The sequence below is a fragment of the Arachis stenosperma genome, chromosome 9 (assembly GCF_014773155.1).
Source record: "Arachis stenosperma cultivar V10309 chromosome 9, arast.V10309.gnm1.PFL2, whole genome shotgun sequence".
Classification (NCBI taxonomy): domain Eukaryota; kingdom Viridiplantae; phylum Streptophyta; class Magnoliopsida; order Fabales; family Fabaceae; genus Arachis; species Arachis stenosperma.
In genome coordinates this window covers 13,356,048-13,378,527 of record NC_080385.1, presented here as the reverse complement: position 1 = coordinate 13,378,527, position 22,480 = coordinate 13,356,048, and the positions used below count along the sequence as shown (strand labels likewise).

Here is a 22,480-nt window from a genome sequence, read left to right as displayed (position 1 = left end):
TAGTGTTAGAACCACCAATTTTCTTTAACTTCTCTTCTTTTTAAAGTAAAAAAGCTTCGTTTAATATAAAAATCATCAAAATATTTATTCACGTGTTGACTTATGTGATAACTCGCTGATACCATCGCATTTCGACTTTAGAATCCCACTCTCCTTGTTATTATGGATATTCTCTTTTAACTTTGTTAGAAAAAATAAACATTTTTAAAAAAAATTAAGTTTGGTTTGTCGTCTCAACTAATCAATGTCATTTTAACGTACCATTTCTATGATTATTCATTAGCAAACAATAACATTGTTTAAGTTCGCATACAGGAACGTGCTTACCAAATCATCACGTTCTACAAAGTGTACAAATCAATAATTAAGGATACAATAACTCTTTTATTTCAATGCAATAAAAAATATTTTGGTTTAGAGGATATGTAATTTGCTTTAATTTGTACCGTGTTGGGTGAACATGAATGAGTAATTATCGATCAATTCCTTTGTGTGTGTTTCTCATATTGAATATGCCTTCAACTTTGCTACTTAATTTCATGCCACGTTACGCCAACGTAACCTATTATCTTTGTACGAGGCTGGCATATAACATGTACAATACATGAAGCAAGGTTTGTGTACCAACTAGGGTATCCATTATTCTGCATTAAGCATTCTTAACCCTTGGTACCGTGTTTGAACTTTAAGACTAAGACACTTCATTGACACTGGTTTGAATTACTAATTTATTATTGAGAAATTATAGATAAACAATGCATATTATGAACGTGAATAATGGTTTTAAAAAAATAAATTACTTCAGATTTTTAATTAATTAATATTAATTTTAAAAATTTTAAAAATAAAGATTCACATAACTCTATTGTTATTCATACAATTATTTCATTGTCCTATGTCCGCCAATTATTATACACCTTCTATCTCCGGTCCACCACTACAACTCAGCGTCATCGTTGGAGACAGCTGTCCAGATGCTGCCATTCCCCCTCATTCCGTTCAGACACAGCAGAACGCTGCTGTCTCCCCTCCCGCAGCCCGTGCAGACGCAGCGTAGCCACACCCATCCATTTCCGTCATCTTTCCGTGTTGCTTCCGTCTCTCCCATCTATTGTTATATAAGGATTTTGTTCATCAACTACTTGAGTTTGATCTTTTAGAAGGGATGAAGACTTCCAATCATATATGGCATGATTAGTTATTATATTATCTTAATAAAATTATACTACATGTACACTAAAAATAATCACTAAATTATCTTTTTGTGTAAAATATATATTAAATTATAAAATATATATTAAAAATAAATTAAAATTATATATTTTTATATATAAATAAATGATGATTGATTTAGTGACTAATTTAAAAAAATCTTTTAAAATAAGAATATTGATAAAATAATAATAAAGTATAATTATCTTTGAATTTATAGTATTTATTATTTATAAACTCTATTATTTTTAGTTAATAATGATTAAAATATTATTTTATTACTTTATTAACATTGTTATTTTAGAAGAATTTAGTCTAATTTTTAGTGTATATATAATTTGTTTTACTATATAAGTTCAGATATAACTAATTTCAGTTTTCCGTACATTAAATTTAAATGCGTGGATAATGTCTGGTTAGAATATTTAAATTCAATTTTGCAGTTAATATATTATATTTGATAACTTAAAATGCATATATAATATACCCTTTAATTAAAAATTCATTAAAAAAAATAACATATTGGCTAAAAAATTACTTAATTAATCAATTATATTAATTATATATTAAAATTAATTATTAAAATCAGTTACTGTATAAAATATATATTAAAATATAAATATATATATTAAATAAATTAAAATAATATAAATACATAATTATTGATTTTAATATATAAATAATATTTTGTTAATCAATAATTGTAATTTGGGAGTAGGATGCTGAAAAGATCTAAGAAGAATGATTGAAAGGTTGAGAACATACAACTACAACACAGGTATCCAACAATTCTTTAATAAGGCACTAGTATTCCTAGATGACATAGATCAATGAAAACAACTCATACATTGTTATCTCATTATTATTATTAGAGGTTGATGTTGATGAGTATATCATAAATCACAATCAAGAATGAACTTCATACATATAAAGTTTCACATTACTATTACAAAATAACAAAGTGGGTGCCACTCAAATATGTTGTCTCTTTCCACTTAATTAGCCACTTAGCCCCACAGGGCACACAACATGAGCCAAATGGCATATTTTGATGCTGACAAAAAATATTTATGATTATTCATATGATTCGTAAGTGCAAATCACTAATATAGATAGATAGGCTTATAAATTAAAGTTTTCAAAGAGTTCATAATTTATTTGTGAGATTACTTTAATTAAGGCCTAGTTAACATATATATGTTTATGCAAGTTGAGATATACTACTACTCCATTTAAGATTAGAATTTTTCTTAAATTACGGAATAATTATTCATATTTTTCCTTTTCTGCGGATAAAAGTTAGTCCTTACTCTTGTTAACGTATATATGCTTTACCTATTACTTGTATATACGAGACATGTAATTTTATGTGAAATTATTAATAAAAACAATAAGAAGTTTTCAACAAACAGAAGAAAGAAGGAAGGATAGTTTTAGTGCGAGTTTGGTTGAGAGAGAGAGAGTAGGAGAAAGTGTAGTCATGTGTTTAGTTTTTTGTTAGTAAGTGTTTTGAGTGAGTTATTGAACCAACTTGATTACAAAAAGACTTGTATTAGCAAAAATAGTAAAAATAAGAAAAAAGAAAAACAGCATCAAAATCATCTTGTAGCTTTCATATAAAACTTTAATTATGCAATATAAAATAATAAAATGATTAACAAAATGCTTATGCATTCATGACTTATTGGAAAGACATTGTCTTTGTTCATTCAGTCATGTAAGTAGGAAGGAAAAGAAGTATGATGTATGTAAGAGAGTATCTTAATTTAAAATGAGGAGGCTTTCTCACCAATTTATCATCTTATCCTTCTTTATATTTTGATTAGTCTGCCACTGTGACCACTTAAAAGAGAAGTATCATTTGAAAATTAAAATAAAAAAAAATACATAATCATAGGTCATATATCTAACTACTATTTGCATGACCACCTTCAACTTTTATTTACGAGAACAGGACAAGATACTAAAAATAAGACATAAAAGACAGAAATACAAAATTTTGTGTTTTTGTATTGTATTTAATAATAAATTAGAATAAATTATGAAAATATAATTTATTTTTATTTTTTTCATTCAAAAACTTTGAAAAGAAAAAAATAATAATAAAAAATATATAATTATAAAAAAATAAACAAAAATAATAAAAAAAAATAAAAAATAAATTGGATTCCTTGTTAGTGTCTTTGTATTCTTTCTGTCTGGATGGACACAAAATACACTAAATTAGTATTTTTGAATATAATGTCTCTATCCATGTCTCATCTGTCAAACACGATTTTATATCTCTATATTCCTGTTTCAATGTTCCATCCTTAAAAACAAACTCAACCTTAAACACAATAAGCAAGAGCATCACACTCTAACAGATACATTTACACGGGCCAAATCAAAACTAACAAGTATAACTACCTGTATATATTCCAAGAATACTAACAGTAACTTATTATCAATTATGTCAGTTTTGTATTTATCCATATTTTTATATGTACCTTATTTGATGGTACACGTATAGCATAGTTAACTAAATTTTGTGATGCTAGCTATTCTGGCAGTGGTGATCGAGTTGGTTTTGCTTGTGTTAGCAGAGATTGGAAGGGAATGTGGCAACGAGGTTGTCTGAAAACAATTGAGAGTCGTAGCATTTTGCAAGGAGAGTTGTTTGCTATTTGGAGAGGCTTTCTTTTAACATGGGACTCGGGACAAAGAGACATTATATGTAAGACAGATTGTGTGGAGGCTTTTACTATTGTCAATAATTTACAATATTGCTCTGGGTTTATTGATCCTTTGATGTTAAAAATTCGAGATATCATGTCTTAAAAATGGTGTGCTGATCTTCGGTTGATCTTGAGAGATGCAAATACAGTAGCAGACATCATGGCAAAGACCGCAATGAGGACCCTTTCTCCCCAAGTGGAGCTTCCGTTGCCTTGGAAAGAATTTGAGAGTAGTATTCATCGAGACTACCTTTTTTAAGCAGTTTCTTGTTTTTTTTCTCGTTCTTAATTTTTGTTTATTTTCTTTTAAGTCAAAAAAAAAAACTAAATTTCTATGCACTCAGCCCAAACTAGGACCCAATTCCATGAATCTTTCCTAAATCTGACATCTATCCTAAAGTGTGTCTACCAATTTAAAGAAAGTATCATCCATATCTGATCTCATGACTCAAGTTCTAGTAATCTCATGTTGAATCAACTTTATAGAATGTTATAGTCAGTTGGCTCAGGATTCGGTGGTCCAAGAACCTTTGGACCACTTAGTGGTCCAAGTAGAAAACATGTTTTTAGAGTTTTTTTATCAATTGCTATGTAGTCCTTGAACTGATTTTAATTACAAATTAACCCATATATTTTATTTAATTATAAAAATAGTTTTTTATTTTATAAATTATTATTTTATCAATTATCTATTATATTTATTAACAATCAAATACAAAAATAACAACCAATTATATCCTCCATTCATCCTAATAATTCCAATTGATTAAAAAATTAACTTTGATCTCGTTACGTTCGTCCATGGCTTCCAAATCGTGTTTCCTTGAAATTCAATCAATTGGTTTTTCAAAACAATCGATTGAATGATAACTCAATCGATTGGTTTACACTATATCATAAAACAATCGTTTGAAAGTTGTAAGGTAGAATGGTAAAAAACTTAAACCAATCGCTTGTTTATACTTTCCAATCGAATGAATGCCTCAAAATAATCGATTGTTGTTGTTACTCAATCGATTGAGTTCACGAAAACAACATGGATTTGCCAAATACAATCGATTGGAAAGTGATGACATTGGAGTTTTAGCCAAATTCAATCGATTGGTAATGTAATCCAATCGATTGGAAGGTGATGAAGTTGAATATTTTGCCAATTTCAATCGATTGAAATGTGATGACTTTGAATTTTTTCCAAATTCAATCGATTGGTAATGCAATCCAATCGATTAAAAAGTGATGACATTGAACTTTTTGCCAAATTCAATCGATTGGTAATGTAATCCAATCGATTGAAATTTGAAACGTGCTATGTATTAAAGCAGATAACCCTCAGTATTCACACCCACTCCCCCTTTTAAACGTTCGAACCCCATTTCTGCATCTCTCTCCTCTATCTAAAATCCAGAAAGCTTGTGTCTTCTTCTTCTCCATTCTCACCCACATCCACTCCCAACCACATACATAATTCCAACCCTCATCAAAATCCCTACAAAACCCACAAAACCAGTATCCCCATAATGGCCAGAAATAAGAACGCCAAAAGAGCCAGGGTTGAGGGAGAAAGCTCTGCCCCCGCCAGACTAATTGCTTCATCCCATTACATGGCAAGGTGGCTGCCGTCTCGCAGGGCATTGAACAACTATGTGGAGAAGTTCGAGTCCAGGGCAATTATTCCTCCCAGGTACATAACAGCCGAGTTCCTTCAGGATAGACGTTTTAATTTGGTGTTGAATGCATTGCAAACACAGCACTTAATTGATTTTGTACAAACTAGGGATGATTATTACCCGTACTTGGTTAGGGCTGTTTATAGTACTTTAAATTATGTTGTTCCTGAACCTGATGAAGAGGGTGAGGTAATGCCGCTGATTGAGTTTGATTTAGGGAAACAACATTATAGAGTTACTTTGCAAGAACTAGCTGAACAATAGAGTCTAGGTTATCATGGGGCAAAATTTACTGGAGGTATTGTGGCAGATGAGGAATGGGGAGAATACAACAGATTAGTTGGTTTGCAGAGTTTACAATATGAGAATCCACACATGGATGCTAGAGGTAATATAAGTTGCAGTGGGTTGGGGATTGAGCAGCGTATATTGATGTATTTGTTTTCATACATGTTGATTCCAAGAAAACATAATCATGGAATCTTGTTTAACGAAGATATTTTAGTGCTTTGGGCTATGGTGACTGGAAAGGAGATAAACTGGCCTTATTTTATGGTTCATCATATGCTTGAGATGAAGAAAGGAAAATCAAGTGTTGATTTAGGATATGCTTGCCATTGGACCAAGATTTTCAAATGGCTTGAAATTGACTTGACTGAAGAGAAAAGTGTTGTCTTGACTAATGTAGCCAAGATTGATGACAGCACTCTAAGACAGATGGGAAGAGATCCGGATGCCCAACAACCTCAGGCTCAAGGACAACCACAAGACCAGGTGCAAGCACAAACACAGACACCCCCACCACCACCCCCTCCTTCGCCAACAATGCAAGATTTGATGGATGAATTGCGAAGCATGAAAGTATATATGGAGGAGCAATTTGCTGATATGAGGCAACGTCAAGACAGGCAAACGGAAGCTATCAATCGTCAAGGAGAAGCAATTGATAGTCTATGCACTAATCTGGGCATCACAAACCCAAGGGGCATCATCCCAAGGCCTGGACCATGAAGAAATTGTTATCTAGAACTCCACATCATCCTATGATCTCCATTGATGATTGAATGGGAGTTAATATTGTTGAGTTAAAAAAAATGTAGGACAAAATCTAGGTGTTATCTTCACTGTATGATGAAATGTGTCATTTCACTTTTGAGAGTCCCCGGTATTATTGTTCATTGTGTCATTTCACTTTTGAGAGTCCTAGGTATGTTTGATGCTACTACTACTTTTGCTCTATTTCTATGCACCGTATGGATATTTAGTTTAATTTATTTTAAAAACACATATTTTTATAATGAAGTAATGTCATTTCCGTTTATTATTTCAACAACCATCCCATACAAACATTATTTCAAACTGTTTTAATAAGTGGTTCTGAAGTAGTTATATGCAATAGATTTTTATTACACGTACAAGGTACAACACTATAAGTGATAAATTTGTAAATAAATAAAGCAAAATAAAACAATGACGATTTTCTCTTACTTATTAAGAAAATAATATTATTTTGTTACTTCTTGTTTCTAAAATTATGAAAAGAAACTAAAGTAGAAAAAATGAAAACAAATTTTTGTTCTACTCAAACCTTAAATTATCCATAATAATAGAGTTTGTGTGTGCATACCATAAAAAATGCTTCATTTAGACATCTTGCTTTTTGATTTTGCTTCGTCCCTTTTTTTTTGGTTTCATATTTTTTCAAGGTTGCGAGAATCGAACCGGTCATTGAACCGGTCAAGTAGCTGGTTCAATGGTCCAACCGAGGTCCAACCGGTTTAATTAAATATACGGTAAAATTAAAAAAAATTCAATATACAATCAAAAATTGAATATAGCATTAAAAAATTAAACAGGTTTTCAACTAAATAAAGACATTACTCATTAATAATCATAATCATCATTAAGTATTCCATTGTTCCCATCATAAAGATAATCCATATTACAAAATTTGGTGTAACATTCAGAAATCCAGAATCCAGAATATTATATTTAGCATTAAAAATAAAAAATAAAAACTGAAAAGCAGATTTTGAGTGGACATCAAATTGTGGAAGAGCCTTTTGTACTGTCTGTAACAAACAAACCACAGAAGCAATCAGCATCCATTGAAAATAAGATCATTTGTTCCTAGCAAAGTTATGTTACAGGGTTTGGACCAACAATGGACTTGAACAATTGAACACACACTTATCTTCAATTTAAAACAAGATCATTCATTCATAACAAGATCAACCATTGAAAACTCTTCTTCCAATATCAAATCAGAGATAAATCCAGTTGAAGAACACAAATATCTCAATTGCATATTGACACATTTATTCCCAGCAAAGTATCATCAACAACTTAGAGTTAGAAGAATTAGAAAAAATCCGGAACCAACAACATCAAAAATCAGAATCAGTATAACAAAACAAAGCTCAGAAATCAGAATCAATCTAACAAGCCAAGTTTTTTTAAGTTTAACTAATTTCACTTGGCAACAAGGCAACAAGCCAACAACTAGTAAATTAACTCGGAATTAGAAAAAATAACACAAAAATAACTCAGGAAATTACCAACAATCAACAATAATTAACTAGAGGTCAGAACAAAACAAAAACAATAATCCAGCTCTGTTAACAACAATGAACAACGAAAAAAATTAACTCAGAAAACAACTAATTAAACCAGAATTAACAATTATCATCAACAATCAACAAAATTATTTTAAAAATTTAACTAAAAAAGGATTATCAAAAACCATACAAATTAACAAGAATAATTAACTCAGAAGTATATATTAATCATAATTAATTTCAAATAAAAAAGTACTAAAGAAGCACCGGAGGAGAGCTCACTGGATAAGACAAGACAACCGAGCAACAGAGACGTCTAAGAGGAGGTGATGCCCGAGCAGTTAAACGGAGGTGACGGCAAGGAGGACACGCGAGCAGAGACGTTCGCATTTCGCGTGAGACAGGGTGAGACCGGAGAGGGAGAGAGAGCGAGCTTGAAGAGATAGAAGCCAAGCAGAGACGTCCAGGACGGCGACGAGATCAAGGCCAACGATGGCACCCTCTGTCACTGCCGACGACGATGATCACATAGGCGGGCTTCACGAGGAGCACAGAGACGGTGAGAAGGAGAAGAGATTCGCGGCGGTTGGCTGGTGGGGTTTCACGACGAGCCGGCGGGATGGGGGCTGACGATGGCGACGGTGTTTGCTGTGCTAGGGTTAGGTAGTGAGGGAATTGGGAGGAAGGGAATTGGGTCTGGTGGGTTGCCGTGGCATTTAGTATAGCTAGCCTTTCTTTTCTTTTTTTTTTTATAAGAGATAAAACGATGCCGTTTTGCTCTTTTACTTTCAAACTAAAAACCGTTACTAAACCGGGCGGTTCATCCGGTTCACCGGTTAACCACCGGTTCGACCGGTTTTTTAAATTGATGGTTTTAACATTTGTCCGGATCATTTTTATAGCGGCTCACAGTTCAACCGGTTCGACCCAACCAACCGGTTCTCATCCGAATTAACGGTTATCCACCGGTTTTATCTCCAACGGTTATACACCTAGAAAGCATAAGCACTATTGGAAGAATTATAAATCTCATTAATATAGTGAAAAGAAAGATACAAACACGGAACTGATTTTCTACCCAAAACATTAAAGTTTATGGAGGTTGAAACTATCACTATCTAACTCAGCCGTCGCTTCGGTACACTGTCGCCATCGTCCGAACCGATAGCTTCATTTTCTATAACGTTGTTGTCAATGTCCTTTTGCCAAGGACATGTTGTCTTCTTATGTCCTTCCATTTGACAAACACTACAACGTTGCCGCTTCTTCTTCTTAGATGGTTGTCCTGAGCCTCCAATGGTTGGATGCACATACGATTGCTACTTCTAGCTACACCTGATGAGGTTGATTATCTCCTTCGTCTGCAGCCTTGTAAGATGAGTACAATCCCATAATAAATCACGTGTCTCTTCATATCTCTCTGGTACTTTAGCAGCAACAGCACCAGTTGTTTAGAAATTCCACCAAAGCACTTTGACGACTAATAACAACAGCATCCCTGGTGAACCCACTTGGATCATTGAGTGCTGATTAACCTTTTTTGTCCATCTATCCAATACCAATGACCGGGGAATCTCACGGATGTCTCTGTCAACCATTACTTTCACAATATGTTCGCAGGGAATACCAAATGACTCCATTCGTAAACAGGTACACATGAAGATCATTTCTTCTTGACGAAAATCAACGGTCCACGTAAAATCGGGCCTCCCATGCTTACACACAATGTACTTTATGCAATCATCGGTATTATCTATGTTTAGAACCCGCATTGATCCAACTTTGGAGAGAAATGGCCGAAAGAAAAGAAATATCTCATGAGTGTATAACTCAGCAGCATATCTCTCTAGCAGCTCTATACAAGTTTGCATGACGGGCACCCCACGTGTAGATTCATAATCAGCATTAAATTCGTTAAAGCGCATGTGTGCTACACACCTTTGAAAATGCTCTACAAAACTTGTCAAATCATACCGCGACCCCACATACCTTCTCACTACTGAGTGTAAACCTTCACATCTTGATGTAGTTCTAAAGCCAGCAAAGAATTTTCCTCTTAGATATGCAGTAGCCCACATATGCTTCTCTTTGTACATGTTGATCACCCACGGCTTATCCTCAATGCCAAATTCTTCAATAAGATGAACCCACTTACGCTTAAACACGGGAATCTCGTAGTCTCCTGTCATGATTTTTCTAAATTTAGATGTAAACAATGGATTTCCAACATTGCTAGTTGCATTTCAAATAAGGTGCCAAGCGCATAATCTATGTCTGACTTCGGGAAATACATCTCTCACTGCATTCCTAATCGCCATGGCCCCATCAGTTATGATTGAGGTCGGGGTCTTGCCCCTCATTGCAAACATGAGCTGACGCAGGAGCCAAATATATGTATCAGTAGTTTCATCCGCAATTAACGCAGCAGCAAAAACAATTGTTTGATTGTGGTGGTTAACCCCGCTGAATATTACTAATGGACAACTATACTTGTTATTCTTGTATGTAGCATCAAAAGCAATAACATCCCCGAAGAGTCGGTAGTCTAGTTGGCTAATCCCATCAGACCAGAACAAATTACGTAACAAACCTCTTGAATCGTGACATGCCTTGAAATATAATTGTGGATCCTTCAACCGCATATCCTCCAACTTCTTCAACACTCGTGCTGCATCACCAGGAATTTGATGCCTTTGCCGAGCAATCTCATTGTACATATCTCTGGGACCATAGCCAACAAATTTGTACCCGCCTGCTTGACTAGCTAGAAGACCAAATATCTGTGAGGTGCTGATCCCTGACTTTAGCATGTTCATCATTTGCATAATATCTACTTCTGACATTTTTCTGTGGGCAGGCAACATAGCATGAATTGTGTATCCAATAGATCATGGGTTGTGTTCGTCAGAGAAATAAAATATGCCCACCTTCCACTTTCTGGTACAAATTTAACATCCATTCGGGCTTCACATCCAGTTCTTGTTTCCAATCTAGGCTCCTTCTTCCTTTTTTCCATCGTGTAATATTTCTCCATCCTGAATCCTTGCCTATGGCATACAAACATTTGTCTGTAAATCTCGCCACTACTATTCTTGAAGGTCTTGCTCTTCCTTGCACTAAAGCCCTTCGACTTTGAGTACTTCATATAAAAGTCAAATGCAAGATGCAAAGTAGAAAAGTGGTATTTGCCAATTTCCTCCGCAACATTCTCACTAAATTTCAAAGATGTAATGTCTTGCACGGAGTCAACCGCATAAGGGGCTTCAAGGATATAATCTAACATATCAGATTCAGAAAAAAACGCTCCCTCGGTAAATTCATCTCTGAAATCTTGTTCGAATTCATTCTGTCCATCCATCATATCTTGGTCACTTACTAGCTCTTCTTGTTGGTTAAAGTCATCGTCCTCCTGGTATTGCTCATTCATCTTAGTGTCTGTAAATATACCTAACATCTTAAAAATGTCCAATGAAAAAAAATATTTAATACACACAAAGTCATATATTTCTATTTGTGGTAAAAGTTAAAAATTAAAAGTAAATAATATTTAAACTTTTTTGTTTAACAAAATTAAAATAAAGTACAAAAATAAGAAAAAATGTGTATAGGAGTACATTCATTATGTTATAATTTTAATAATTAATGTAAATTTTAAAAAATTGGATAAATTTATATTTCTTGTGATTACAATCAAAAGTGAATTATATGTATTCTTATAATCAAGAAATATACTTAACTTCTTTTATAATAAGTAAGTCTGTCAATAATTTAATTTATTAAAAAAATCTCATTTTTTTATTTATCCTATAAAATAAAATTTCATATTAATAGTTTTGAATAAGACAATTAAAATAAAACTTAAAAAAAATACAAAGTTTTTAATCTAAAAATATAAAATAGTTAAAAAATAGAATACTTATTTAAATATGATTTTTCAAGACACTCTATAACTTAGATGAATAAATATTATTTTTTAAAATGAATCATGATATTGATACAAAACTTATTGTATGTATTTTTTTAAAAAATTAATAAACTTCTCTCGTTAATAATAATATTGGAACCTAAATTTGAACGCTAATTGATATTATATATTGTGTAGGTACTTAGAGTATATTAGAAAAGTACGTTAATAATTTGAAGAGAAAAATTATTAGTGTAAATTTATTTTTTTTAAAATTAATCCTTATTGAACTATTCTATTTTATTCCTTCTAAATATCTTAATAAAAATATTTGTAACAATAATTTACATCCAATAAGAATATCTTAACGAGCAGTTACATCATTCTGTCATGGGGTAAAATAGGGGTAAAATAGGAAAAAAATAATCGACACCTAACTCTTTGTATTCCTAATATAAATTGTTATAGATAAGTATAGTTTCTTAAAATTTTGGGGTGTCCGGGCCACTACTCACCCCCTCTAGGTCCGTCGCTGATTGTTAGCTAATTAATTAATAATAAAAAATAATAACATCTATTTACTTTTTAGTATTTCTCAATTTCTATGCATTAATAAAAGATATTTTTAAATTTTTTTTCTTACACAATCAATTTCACGAATAAAGGATCGAGCAGAATAATTGCAAAATTAGAGATTCTATTCACTGACCTCGATTTTGTAATCAAAACGATGGTTTATTTTTTGAACACTACAATGAAAAACTTGATTGGACCTTTGCTGATTGCTGCAACGGTGATTAACGATGAAGAAATAGTGGATATTAAATAGACGGATGAAAATTAAAAAAAAAAATTGGATATTGAGTAGATGGATGTTCCAAAGAAAAACAATTAAATTTTTTATAATCAAAGAAAATGATACACGATTTCAATGGTGTGATTGAATAATTAGTGATGGATTATTCACCAATTTATAATGTTAATATTAAGAAAAAGATAAGATTAGTTTATCTACATAAAAATAAAACAGAAAAAATTGAAGATAGAATTTTAAAGATAAGATAGATGAATAATAAGATAATTTCTAAAAAGATAACAATATTGAAATAGTCGCAGATCACATTTCAATCGATTGGGTACTATTACCAATCGATTGAAATTGGCAAAACATTCAACTTCATCACCTTCCAATCGATTGGATTACATTACCAATCGATTGAATTTGGCTAAAACTTCAATGTCATCACTTTCCAATCGATTGTATTTGGTAAATCCATGTTGTTTTTGTGAACTCAATCGATTGAGTAACAACAACAATCGATTGTTTTGAGGCATTCATTCGATTGGAAAGTATAAACAATCGATTGGTTTAAGCTTTTTACTATTCTACCTTACAACTTTCAATCGATTGTTTTGTGATATAGTGTAAAACAATCGATTGAGTTATCATTCAATCGATTGTTTTGAAAAACCAATCGATTGAATTTCAAGGAAACACGATTTGGAAGCCATGGACGAACGTAACGAGATCAAAATTAATTTTTTAATCAATTGGAATTATTAGGATGAATGGAGGATATAATTGGTTGTTATTTTTGTATTTGATTGTTAATAAATATAATTGATAATTGATAAAATAATAATTTATAAAATAAAAAACTATTTTTATAATTAAATAAAATATATGGGATTAATTTGTAATTAAAATTAGTTAAAGGACTACATAACAATTGATAAAAAAACTCTAAAAACATGTTTTCTACTTGGACCACTAAGTGGTCCAAAAGTTTCTGGACCACCGAATCCCGTGCCCAGTCAGTTATAATTATTTGAGTACATCGGATCCAATTCAAGTGTAATGGTAGTAAAATGTCTAGTACGTCCGTGATTTCTAACCATAGATCTGGTCTTAGGAAAACTTAAAAACCTACTGATCAATATTCATTGGAGCCTCCAAAGGAATTCCGGAGTTAATTTTCTTCAAACTTCAATTTGGCTTTATGGAAATATCTTGATTATGATCCGTTGATATAACATACCTGAGCTTTTCTTATTTATCCCTGTAATCCCTTCAACATTCCACCATTTAAGCTGAATGGAAATTCACAATCCTCAACTTCAAACTCTTAGTCAAGTAAGTTTTTATTTCAAATTTGCTTACTTGAACACTCATCTCTCTTAAGGCGTAAACAAACAAATATGGATGACCTATAAAATTAGACGCACAAAACTAGAGCAACAATTCAGAATATGCAAAGTGATTGAAATTCAAAATCAAATTACAATGAATAATTGAATTCCAACAATAAACAAGCTTTGATAAAAAAAAAAAAAAAAAGACCATGCTATACAATATGTAAAGAAGATGAAAAATAAAACATACCAAAAATGCAAGTATATACTATTGATGCATGGGTACACATGATTTGAGCAGAGCAAGTGCTTTATTGTGCAGAGTACATGAAAAAAAAGTATGTGCTCTCTTTCTTTTTTCAGTTTGGTGAATATTAGATGAACTTTTTTGTTTGTTCAAATGGAATGGACAATTCCTAATTGGAAGTATTACAGTACCACAACACCCTTACGCTACACAATGCACAAACACCCACACACAACAATTAGATGAATTCTTTAAAATTTGGTTTAATTTTATTAGTAAGGCCTTGATGTAAACAAGATTAAGAAGAAGAGCACAAAAAACAACTTTTTTTTATATAGTTTTAATATATTAAACTGTATAAAAAATTTAAAAATTTTAAATGTTTTCTTAAAAAAAATCTATTTAGTCATTTCAAATTATTTATGACGCCTTATCAACTTTCGTATAAAGATTTTAATTATGAAGTCAAATATTTAAATAAAATGATTTACAAATAAATATTTCAAATAGTTTCATTAGTTATTCAACAAATTGCACCTAAAAGAAGAAGAAAGAAGGAACAAGTGTTTAGTTTAATGAAGAAAAAGACGTAGTCTCTTACCAAGAGATTTTGACTTTAAATATTAGAATCAAGTGTAGGAATACTCGAGGGAAATATTACTCATTTATTTTTCTTCCATAAACAGAATTGATACAAAGCAAAAATAGTAAACTTTATAATATGATGACTGACCTATGTTCAACAAAACTTTCAAAGTAAAGCTCCCTTAATAGATATATAATGTTGAAATAAATATATTGGAGATAAAAGATTAGATCCTTTCACTAGAGTCTACAATATAAAAGAAAGCTATACATACTATAATAAGCATCTCAATAGAGAATGCTCAACTTGAATGCAATAATGCAGCCTATACACAAAGCTCAGACAAGACATTTATATTTAGCAACTTATAACATGGTAGAACAAAATGTCTAAGCTAAATGGTTGAAGACAATTTAGGTGGACATGGTGGAAAAAAGACAGATCCACCTTGTTTTATGTTATTGTGTAGAATCATTTTATGTTGTTGTCTCTTGGTGATTTCAGGAACCAATTTGGCACCTCTACTAGACAAGCTTATATGCACTTTGTCAAATGGAGCACCCAAACAACCTCGTCATGTTCCAGGCATGTTGTTACCCGTGCTGGAAAGGATTATGAAGGCGCAAACGACCGAGAGCGAGAACACCGATAGCCACGTGTTCTCCGTGTACATTTCCATTGCGTCGGTGAATGAGAACCGTGCACGATTTTCGGCCCAGTTCCGAAGCCGATCGGCCTCGGCCGCATACAGTGCTCTACCCTGAAATGTAAGAATAGGCTGCAGTGTAAGTCCTTGCTCAAAATATTAGCTATCAAGAGAAAATTCAATTGACTAACATTAGCAAATACTCTCTTCGTTTCAAAATAACTCTAGCTTTCACTTTTTTTTTTGTTCATTGAAACATTAATGTATCTAGAATCTAGATATATTAATGTTTCAAAAGAACCAAAAAAGCAAAAATATTTTGAAACTGAGGGCCATGAGGTGGTCAAACGAGATCTACATGTAAACGGTCTCTCTGTAGACATGATACATGACAGAGCACAATGGCGTCGTTTGATTCATGTAGCCGACCCCACTTAGTGGGACAAGACTTTGTTGTTGTTGTTTTTGTTGTATTTTGAAACTGAGGGAGTAGTTTCAATGAAATTTTAGGACTATTATGTTTGGAAGTATTGCAAGATCTGATTCTTTTATAAATTACTTGTAGTACAAGAAGAAATGAATAATATTGGTATAACACAACATAACAGATCAATAGAGAATCACCCTTACCTCGTCATCGAACCAGCGACCTCGCCGTAACCATGCAGTTACCAAAGCAAGTAAAATTCTTGGAGGTGTCAAGTAATTGATGGCTTTGCCTGTTCCCTTAATGACACGCATCCGTGGAACTAACGTTCTTGCAACGGTTTCCGGAAGCTCGCAGATGATGTTAAACATTTGCCTGTTTTGGACAGTCGAGCCACTGCGCACAAGCCGAAGTTTGGACAATTAAGCAATACTCATTCAAAATACAAGGAAATTATCAATTCTTGGAGAATGACAGAATCGCCTTTGGCAAAGATGAAGAAAAGGTGACTCCTCACAAGAAGTTGACTCGTATTATATTAAACAATTTAGTCAAACATGTCAAACTATCTAACGGTTTTCAGTTATCTTCACATGAAAATATCTGCATGCGTAGAGCCGCGGCCGCCGAAAGAAAAATATGATGGAACTTTCCAAATTCACAGGATTCGGAAATAAATCCAAGCAAGATTACAATTCCACGATAATAGGCTTGTAACAAAAGACATACCTTAAAAGCAAATCTGTAAGAACCATGCCTGGAGATGCTGTATGAACACCTACTTTGGATCGCTTACATTCCTTCAACAATGATCCTTGAAGTTGCCTAAGACCGCATTTTGTAGAACCATATCTGCACATTAATTGTAAGGGACAACAAATTGTAAGCATCATTGGCAACACCATCGATCATGACTTTACAGGAACATATGTTTTCTAGAAACTACTTCCAGAGAATTACTCACACAGCTGTCAGAGGTGTGCTGGAACCACCGGAACCGGCACCGTCCATGTTAAATATGTGCCCTGCCCTGTTTTGGTTTCTCATAATACGCATGGCTTCTCGAGTGCAAAGTATGGATCCAACCAAATTTGTTGAGACAATCTATAATTATTAGAAACATACCAAGAATGGATGAGTATTAAGCTTGTCCAAATTTGATTTTAACAAAATTTATAAGGAACTAGTCATCAATAATTACCTGCTTAATGTCTTCATCACTAAATTGAAGCAGTGGTCTAAACCCTTTATTTGTTCCGGCATTGTTTATCTGTTGAAGAGTTTGAATGACAAAATCCAAAAGATTAGAAGCGAAAACATAGAAATTGCATTATCAATTATATAAGGAATGCTTAGATGTTTATCAATGAGGAACTTAAATTTCACAGAAGAGATGATAGAGTGCAAGCAAAGCCAAAGCCAACTCAGATATATAAATATCCATTCAAGGCATACCATCATCACATTACTGAATGTAAATATCACAATTCTCATCTCTATTCCAAATACTAAATTGTAAAGCCTATATAAAGTATGAAATATGACACATTCTCAAATAAAGTAAGGGATACAAGTTTTCTTTCATAGTCATACTTTTTGTATAAATAAATGGTTAGACAGTATAATCCCAAAATAATAATTAAAAAACAAACAACAACTTAGCCTTATCCTGCTTGGCAGATCCAAGTACATGGATCAAACAATATTATAGTTCCCTATCAATACATTACTATAATTTAATCTCTATAGTGCTTATTCATAAAACTCAAGATTCTCAACGGCGAGAAATCGAGAATAGCCACAACACTTACCCAAATATCAATATGTCCAAGCTGATTTACAGCAAAGTTTGCCAATCTTTGCACATCTTCCGGCTCGCAGACATCACAAGCAATGCCTACCACTTTTGCATGAGAAAGTTTCGTCAGAGACGAACCAAATGCATTGGAAATGCCTTCCTTTAGGTTTTCCTCCAGCTCTTTAACAGTTTCTTGCACAGACTCAGGGCTGCCTTCACCAAATGCATGCACCGAAGCAATAGCATGGTGTGAGTAAAACGTAGTACATCAAAACTAACCAAACATTAAATATAGTACTCTGATCTCTTAAGAAAACCAAACAGTTCCCCTAATAGAGAATATCACCTGCGAGAGGTAACGACGACTCGGTCTCCAGAAAGAAGGAATTCGCGAGCCAGGGCTTTCCCCAACCCCCTTGTGCTGTAACAAATCATTCAGAACAAGCAACAAATAAAGCAATGTCATACAAAAACAAAAGATAATTGTATTTTAATATCATTAAAGTAACTTCTAACTACTACTAACATAAGTCTGCACAATTTCATTGAACATAAACAATTATGGGAATCAAATACCAATAAGTTAATGTATATACCTGCCAGTTATTACAACATTACGTGGACCAGCACGACAATGCTCCTCCAAAACCATGTTAGCACCAATCATTGTCCCAATGATAATTCCTCCAAGCCAGCTATACCATATAAGTGCATCCAATTGACTATCTCCACCTTCACAAATATAATAACAAATGCATATTAGAGCAAGGAATTAATTTCTATGTGCTTACAATGTAACTAGAAATTAATCTCTTAGAGCAAATAGATTTCCATTACACATTTTTCAATTGGGAAACTGAAGTTGTATGAGGGCCAACCTGACATCTGAAATCCAATTGCAAGGATGACCCCAGTGCTCATCATAGTCACAATATACCTTCCAATTTGTATGGCAATCTTGAATACAACACAAGACAGAAATAAGAAAAAAGGGGGCAATTTTGAATAGTAATAACTAATAAGATGACTATATTTATTTAAAAAAAAAAAAACAACTTACTGATGATAGCACTTCCTCAACCTTGACGACAGCTTGGCGATACTCATCATCTGATTTGGAACCCATCATGAAATTCCTCAATAGAATAGACCTGAGTGAGTTCCAAAACCCACCTACCCTTTTGTCTTTCAATTCATCATTTTTCTTCAAATTTCTAATCTTTTTGTCCTTCAAATCACCCCCATCTTCAGTCCTAAACGCCCTGCACTGTTGCTTCACATAAAGCCCTTCACAATTATGCCCAAAACCAAGCACCCCAAGTGAAGAACTTGAGGAGCTGCTCCTATGAAACCTTGTTCTGTGTTGGTTGCTGAAACTCTCTGGAAAAACATGGATCTTCATAACTGTAGCCATAGTTAGAATTCAGCAGATCCAAAGTTCATGGAACAAACCACAATAGAACAAGTTTGGTGAATACTGAAAAAATAAGAAAAACTGTTGAATTTTGAGTGGCTTCGTTCAGGTTTATTTATTGTTATCCATTGTTGGTGAAAAATGAAAACAATGTTTTTGTAATTTTGTGGCTAGAGTATATGAAAAGAGAGAAAATATCTCAAGGGAAAGAAACCACCGATTCAAGTGGGACATGTACAAACGTAAGAAGGAACTGAGTTGAGTGTGATGACCACACGTTACAGAAACCTCATCTTCATTGGATTGGTTGACACGTGGCAATGTGGGTCTGTGTCCACCTCACTTTTTCAGTTTTACTTTTTCCCACCTCTACCTTCGAACTAGAGCTGGAACAAGATTTGGATTATGATTACAGGTAAAAGACAATGTTGAAAGTTCTAGTTTCGATTTAGTCCTAACTAGAGAGTACTTATTTGAAATGTTAATGTTAATCTTTTTGTTTTTCTTGATTAAAATATTATTTATAAATTTTTGCGTGAACTCAGCAAAATAAAAACATAGGGAAACTCTTTTAATGGAAACAAAATTTGCCACCATTATTAACGTGAACGTAACGTTAAATGTTGTTTAGATTTGAAGTGTGTGTTACTGTTTACATTTTTACAAGTTGCAGCCATGTTATTATCATGACATAACATAACATTTATTTCTATATATTTTAAAAAATTATGAAAAATAAAACAATTACTGATTACGCTTTTTAAATTATTTTTTCATTGCTTTTTCTAACAGGTAATTGAATGATAGCCAATGAATATAGCCATTGCCTGTGGAGAAGGAAGAAGAAAAATGGGGAGAAAATAAAAAAGAATGAATGATGCAGATTATACTTCAATATTATGTATATGTGGTGGTAAGCAAATTTGGTTGGGTAGGTATATTTTCCCGCATTAAAATGCAATTGTGGATATAACTAGGGTGTCCCTTCAAAACAAAAAAAAAATTTATGGTGATTTGTATTTTTTTAATATTTTTTATTTTTTAAATTTTATAATTTTTATTTTTATTATTTTTATAAAATGTAAAAAAAATATTAAGAATAAAAAATAAAAAATAAAAATACAAACCAAATGTCCTTTAAAATTCATAATTATAAGAGAAGTCTCTTAACTGTAATAGTAGTATAGTGCTGAAAAAGGCTAAGCTTAAAATATTGTCTTAATTAATACAGACGAATATTTGGGTGGGGGAATGCATATGAATTCAGTTCTTAAGTTTCTTTAAAACAAAAAAATCTTAAGTTGGCAAGGAGGATGATATATATTGCTCGTTTGTTTCTGTAGTCAACAAGAATACTTTTGTAGAAGCAGAAACAAAAGAATGTTTTATATTTTGATATATTTATAGAAATAACTTTTTATTATAATTAATATCAATTAATTATTTAATATGATAAATATATAAGTATTTTTTTTCCATGTAAAATTATAACAATTTTACTACGTTTACACTTTTTATAATAATAATAATAATAATAATTGATATGGTTACCATTAATACGAGCTATAACTCGGCCTCATAACCGTTGCTGGCCATCACCATAACTCGCCACCTGCCGTTATTGCTCGACTTTTATGAGCTATAACTCGGCGATGTTAATATCATCATAACCGACATCCCGAACGGTAAGATAAAGTCGGTTACAGAACCGATTTTATATCATAACGGACTAATATATACATCTATAAAAGAAAGGTAAAATATCTTTTTAAAAAAGATCTTTCTGAGAAAAATACTATACTGACTTAAGCATTGGAGTGCCTTCGCAGGTAGGGGTGTGCATGGCCCGGCCCGGCCCGAAGACCCGGCCCGGTCCCGAACACTTTAGGGGCTAATTTGGTGTGATTTCATCGGGTCTAGGGCCGGGTTAGGGTCTCAAAAATAGACCCGGTCATTATTTCGGGTCGGGTCCGGGCCATAGCTCGGGTCACCCGAAATCGGCCCGGTGGCCCGGTCACCATACACAATAAATATTTTGTATTATTAGTGATGGATGATGACTATTATTATGTGGAATTTAAGTATTGTAAACCTTAATATTTTGTGTTATTAGTCATTATATATAAGACTATAAGTTAATGTTTTATATTTAAAATGCACAAGACTTTAGACTAATGCATAATATTGTGTTATTTATATTGATTTAAATATTTGGTGTTATTAGGCAATATTAGTATTGATTATGGTTATGCTTTAATTTTAGAGAAGAGTTGGTTCTTGTTATATTTTTCTAAGTGAATTTTACCATGTCAAATAATGGTTGGAGTCTTGGAAATTTGGATATTTTTACATGCTAACTTACAAGAAAGTATCAAGGTAATATAATGTTAACGGCCCGGTTTTCACCCGGTATAGTTGTGGCCCGAAATGGTATAGGTTTCATCGGGTCTAGGGTCGGGTTCGGGTCTCATAAATGGACCCGGTACATATTTCGGGCCGGGTCTGGGTCACATCAAACCCGGTTTCACCCGGCCCATGCACACCCCTATTCGCAGGTACACTCCGCCCTCTCTGCATTGTTCGCACACCCACATCTACAACGAAGATAAGAAGCTCGGATATTCGGAGGTGGACATTCGGCCTTGCAGCGTATAACTCGGCTGACCCCGAGGAATAGAAGCCGACCAAATTCCCAGGCAAGATCAATTGGCGCCCACCGTGGGGCCGAGGAAATCGTATTCTTTCTTTTGGTCTCACCATTTCCACCTGCATCCATGGCTGACGTACCACCTCCTTCACTGTCCGAACTCATGCGAATGGTAGCTGAGCTACAACAAGCCAATCAACGAATGGCTGACGAGAACCAAATAATGGCTGCTCAAATTGCCGAACTAAATCATGTTCGGATTGAACATAACGATGCTCATCGGGAAGAAGACGAGGAGCATCATTCCCAACCAACTCACGTTTCAGAAACCGCTCAGCACGAAGAGCAACAATCCGAAGACAAAAAAGAAGAGTTCGAGGACTCCGTAGGCCCTTTTACAGAGGAAGTGATGAACTTCGAATTACCAAAGAGGTTCATAAAGAAATTCCGATCAATAATGATCGTCAACGGTGCATCAGATACAGTCTTATGTCGTTGTTTTCCAAATTATTTAGACGGTCCTG

The 22,480-nt window shown here is 33.2% G+C and overlaps 2 protein-coding genes across 2 annotated transcripts; both read right to left on the bottom strand.

Annotated features, from left to right (window-relative positions):
• Positions 1-10,397: 10,397 nt before the first annotated feature.
• LOC130949094 (protein FAR1-RELATED SEQUENCE 5-like) lies at positions 10,398-11,581 on the bottom strand. The gene is made up of 2 exons (XM_057877918.1): positions 11,082-11,581; positions 10,398-11,001 (listed from the first exon to the last, which is right to left on the bottom strand). The coding sequence occupies exons 1-2, from the start codon at positions 11,579-11,581 to the stop codon at positions 10,398-10,400; spliced, it is 1,104 nt and encodes a 367-aa protein (XP_057733901.1).
• Positions 11,582-15,151: 3,570 nt separating this feature from the next.
• LOC130951670 (probable chlorophyll(ide) b reductase NYC1, chloroplastic) lies at positions 15,152-19,462 on the bottom strand. Its single transcript, XM_057880367.1, has 10 exons — positions 18,956-19,462; positions 18,774-18,852; positions 18,492-18,627; positions 18,242-18,316; positions 17,909-18,104; positions 17,299-17,367; positions 17,062-17,201; positions 16,827-16,949; positions 16,301-16,493; positions 15,152-15,784 (listed from the first exon to the last, which is right to left on the bottom strand). Exons 1-10 carry the CDS (start codon positions 19,307-19,309, stop codon positions 15,599-15,601), a joined length of 1,551 nt encoding a protein of 516 aa, XP_057736350.1. The 5' UTR covers positions 19,310-19,462; the 3' UTR covers positions 15,152-15,598.
• Positions 19,463-22,480: the final 3,018 nt, after the last annotated feature.

Coding starts and splice junctions, on each gene's coding strand:
- LOC130949094 (XM_057877918.1), bottom strand. CDS start 11,581: ATGAATGAGCAATACCAGGAGGACGATGACTTTAACCAACAAGAAGAG. Junction 11,002..11,081: donor TTTGTACCAGAAAGTGGAAG/GTGGGCATATTT, acceptor GCCTGCCCACAG/AAAAATGTCAGAAGTAGATA.
- LOC130951670 (XM_057880367.1), bottom strand. CDS start 19,309: ATGGCTACAGTTATGAAGATCCATGTTTTTCCAGAGAGTTTCAGCAAC. Junction 16,494..16,826: donor CTTACAGATTTGCTTTTAAG/GTATGTCTTTTG, acceptor GCTTGTGCGCAG/TGGCTCGACTGTCCAAAACA. Junction 15,785..16,300: donor GTCGCTGGTTCGATGACGAG/GTAAGGGTGATT, acceptor CTTACATTTCAG/GGTAGAGCACTGTATGCGGC.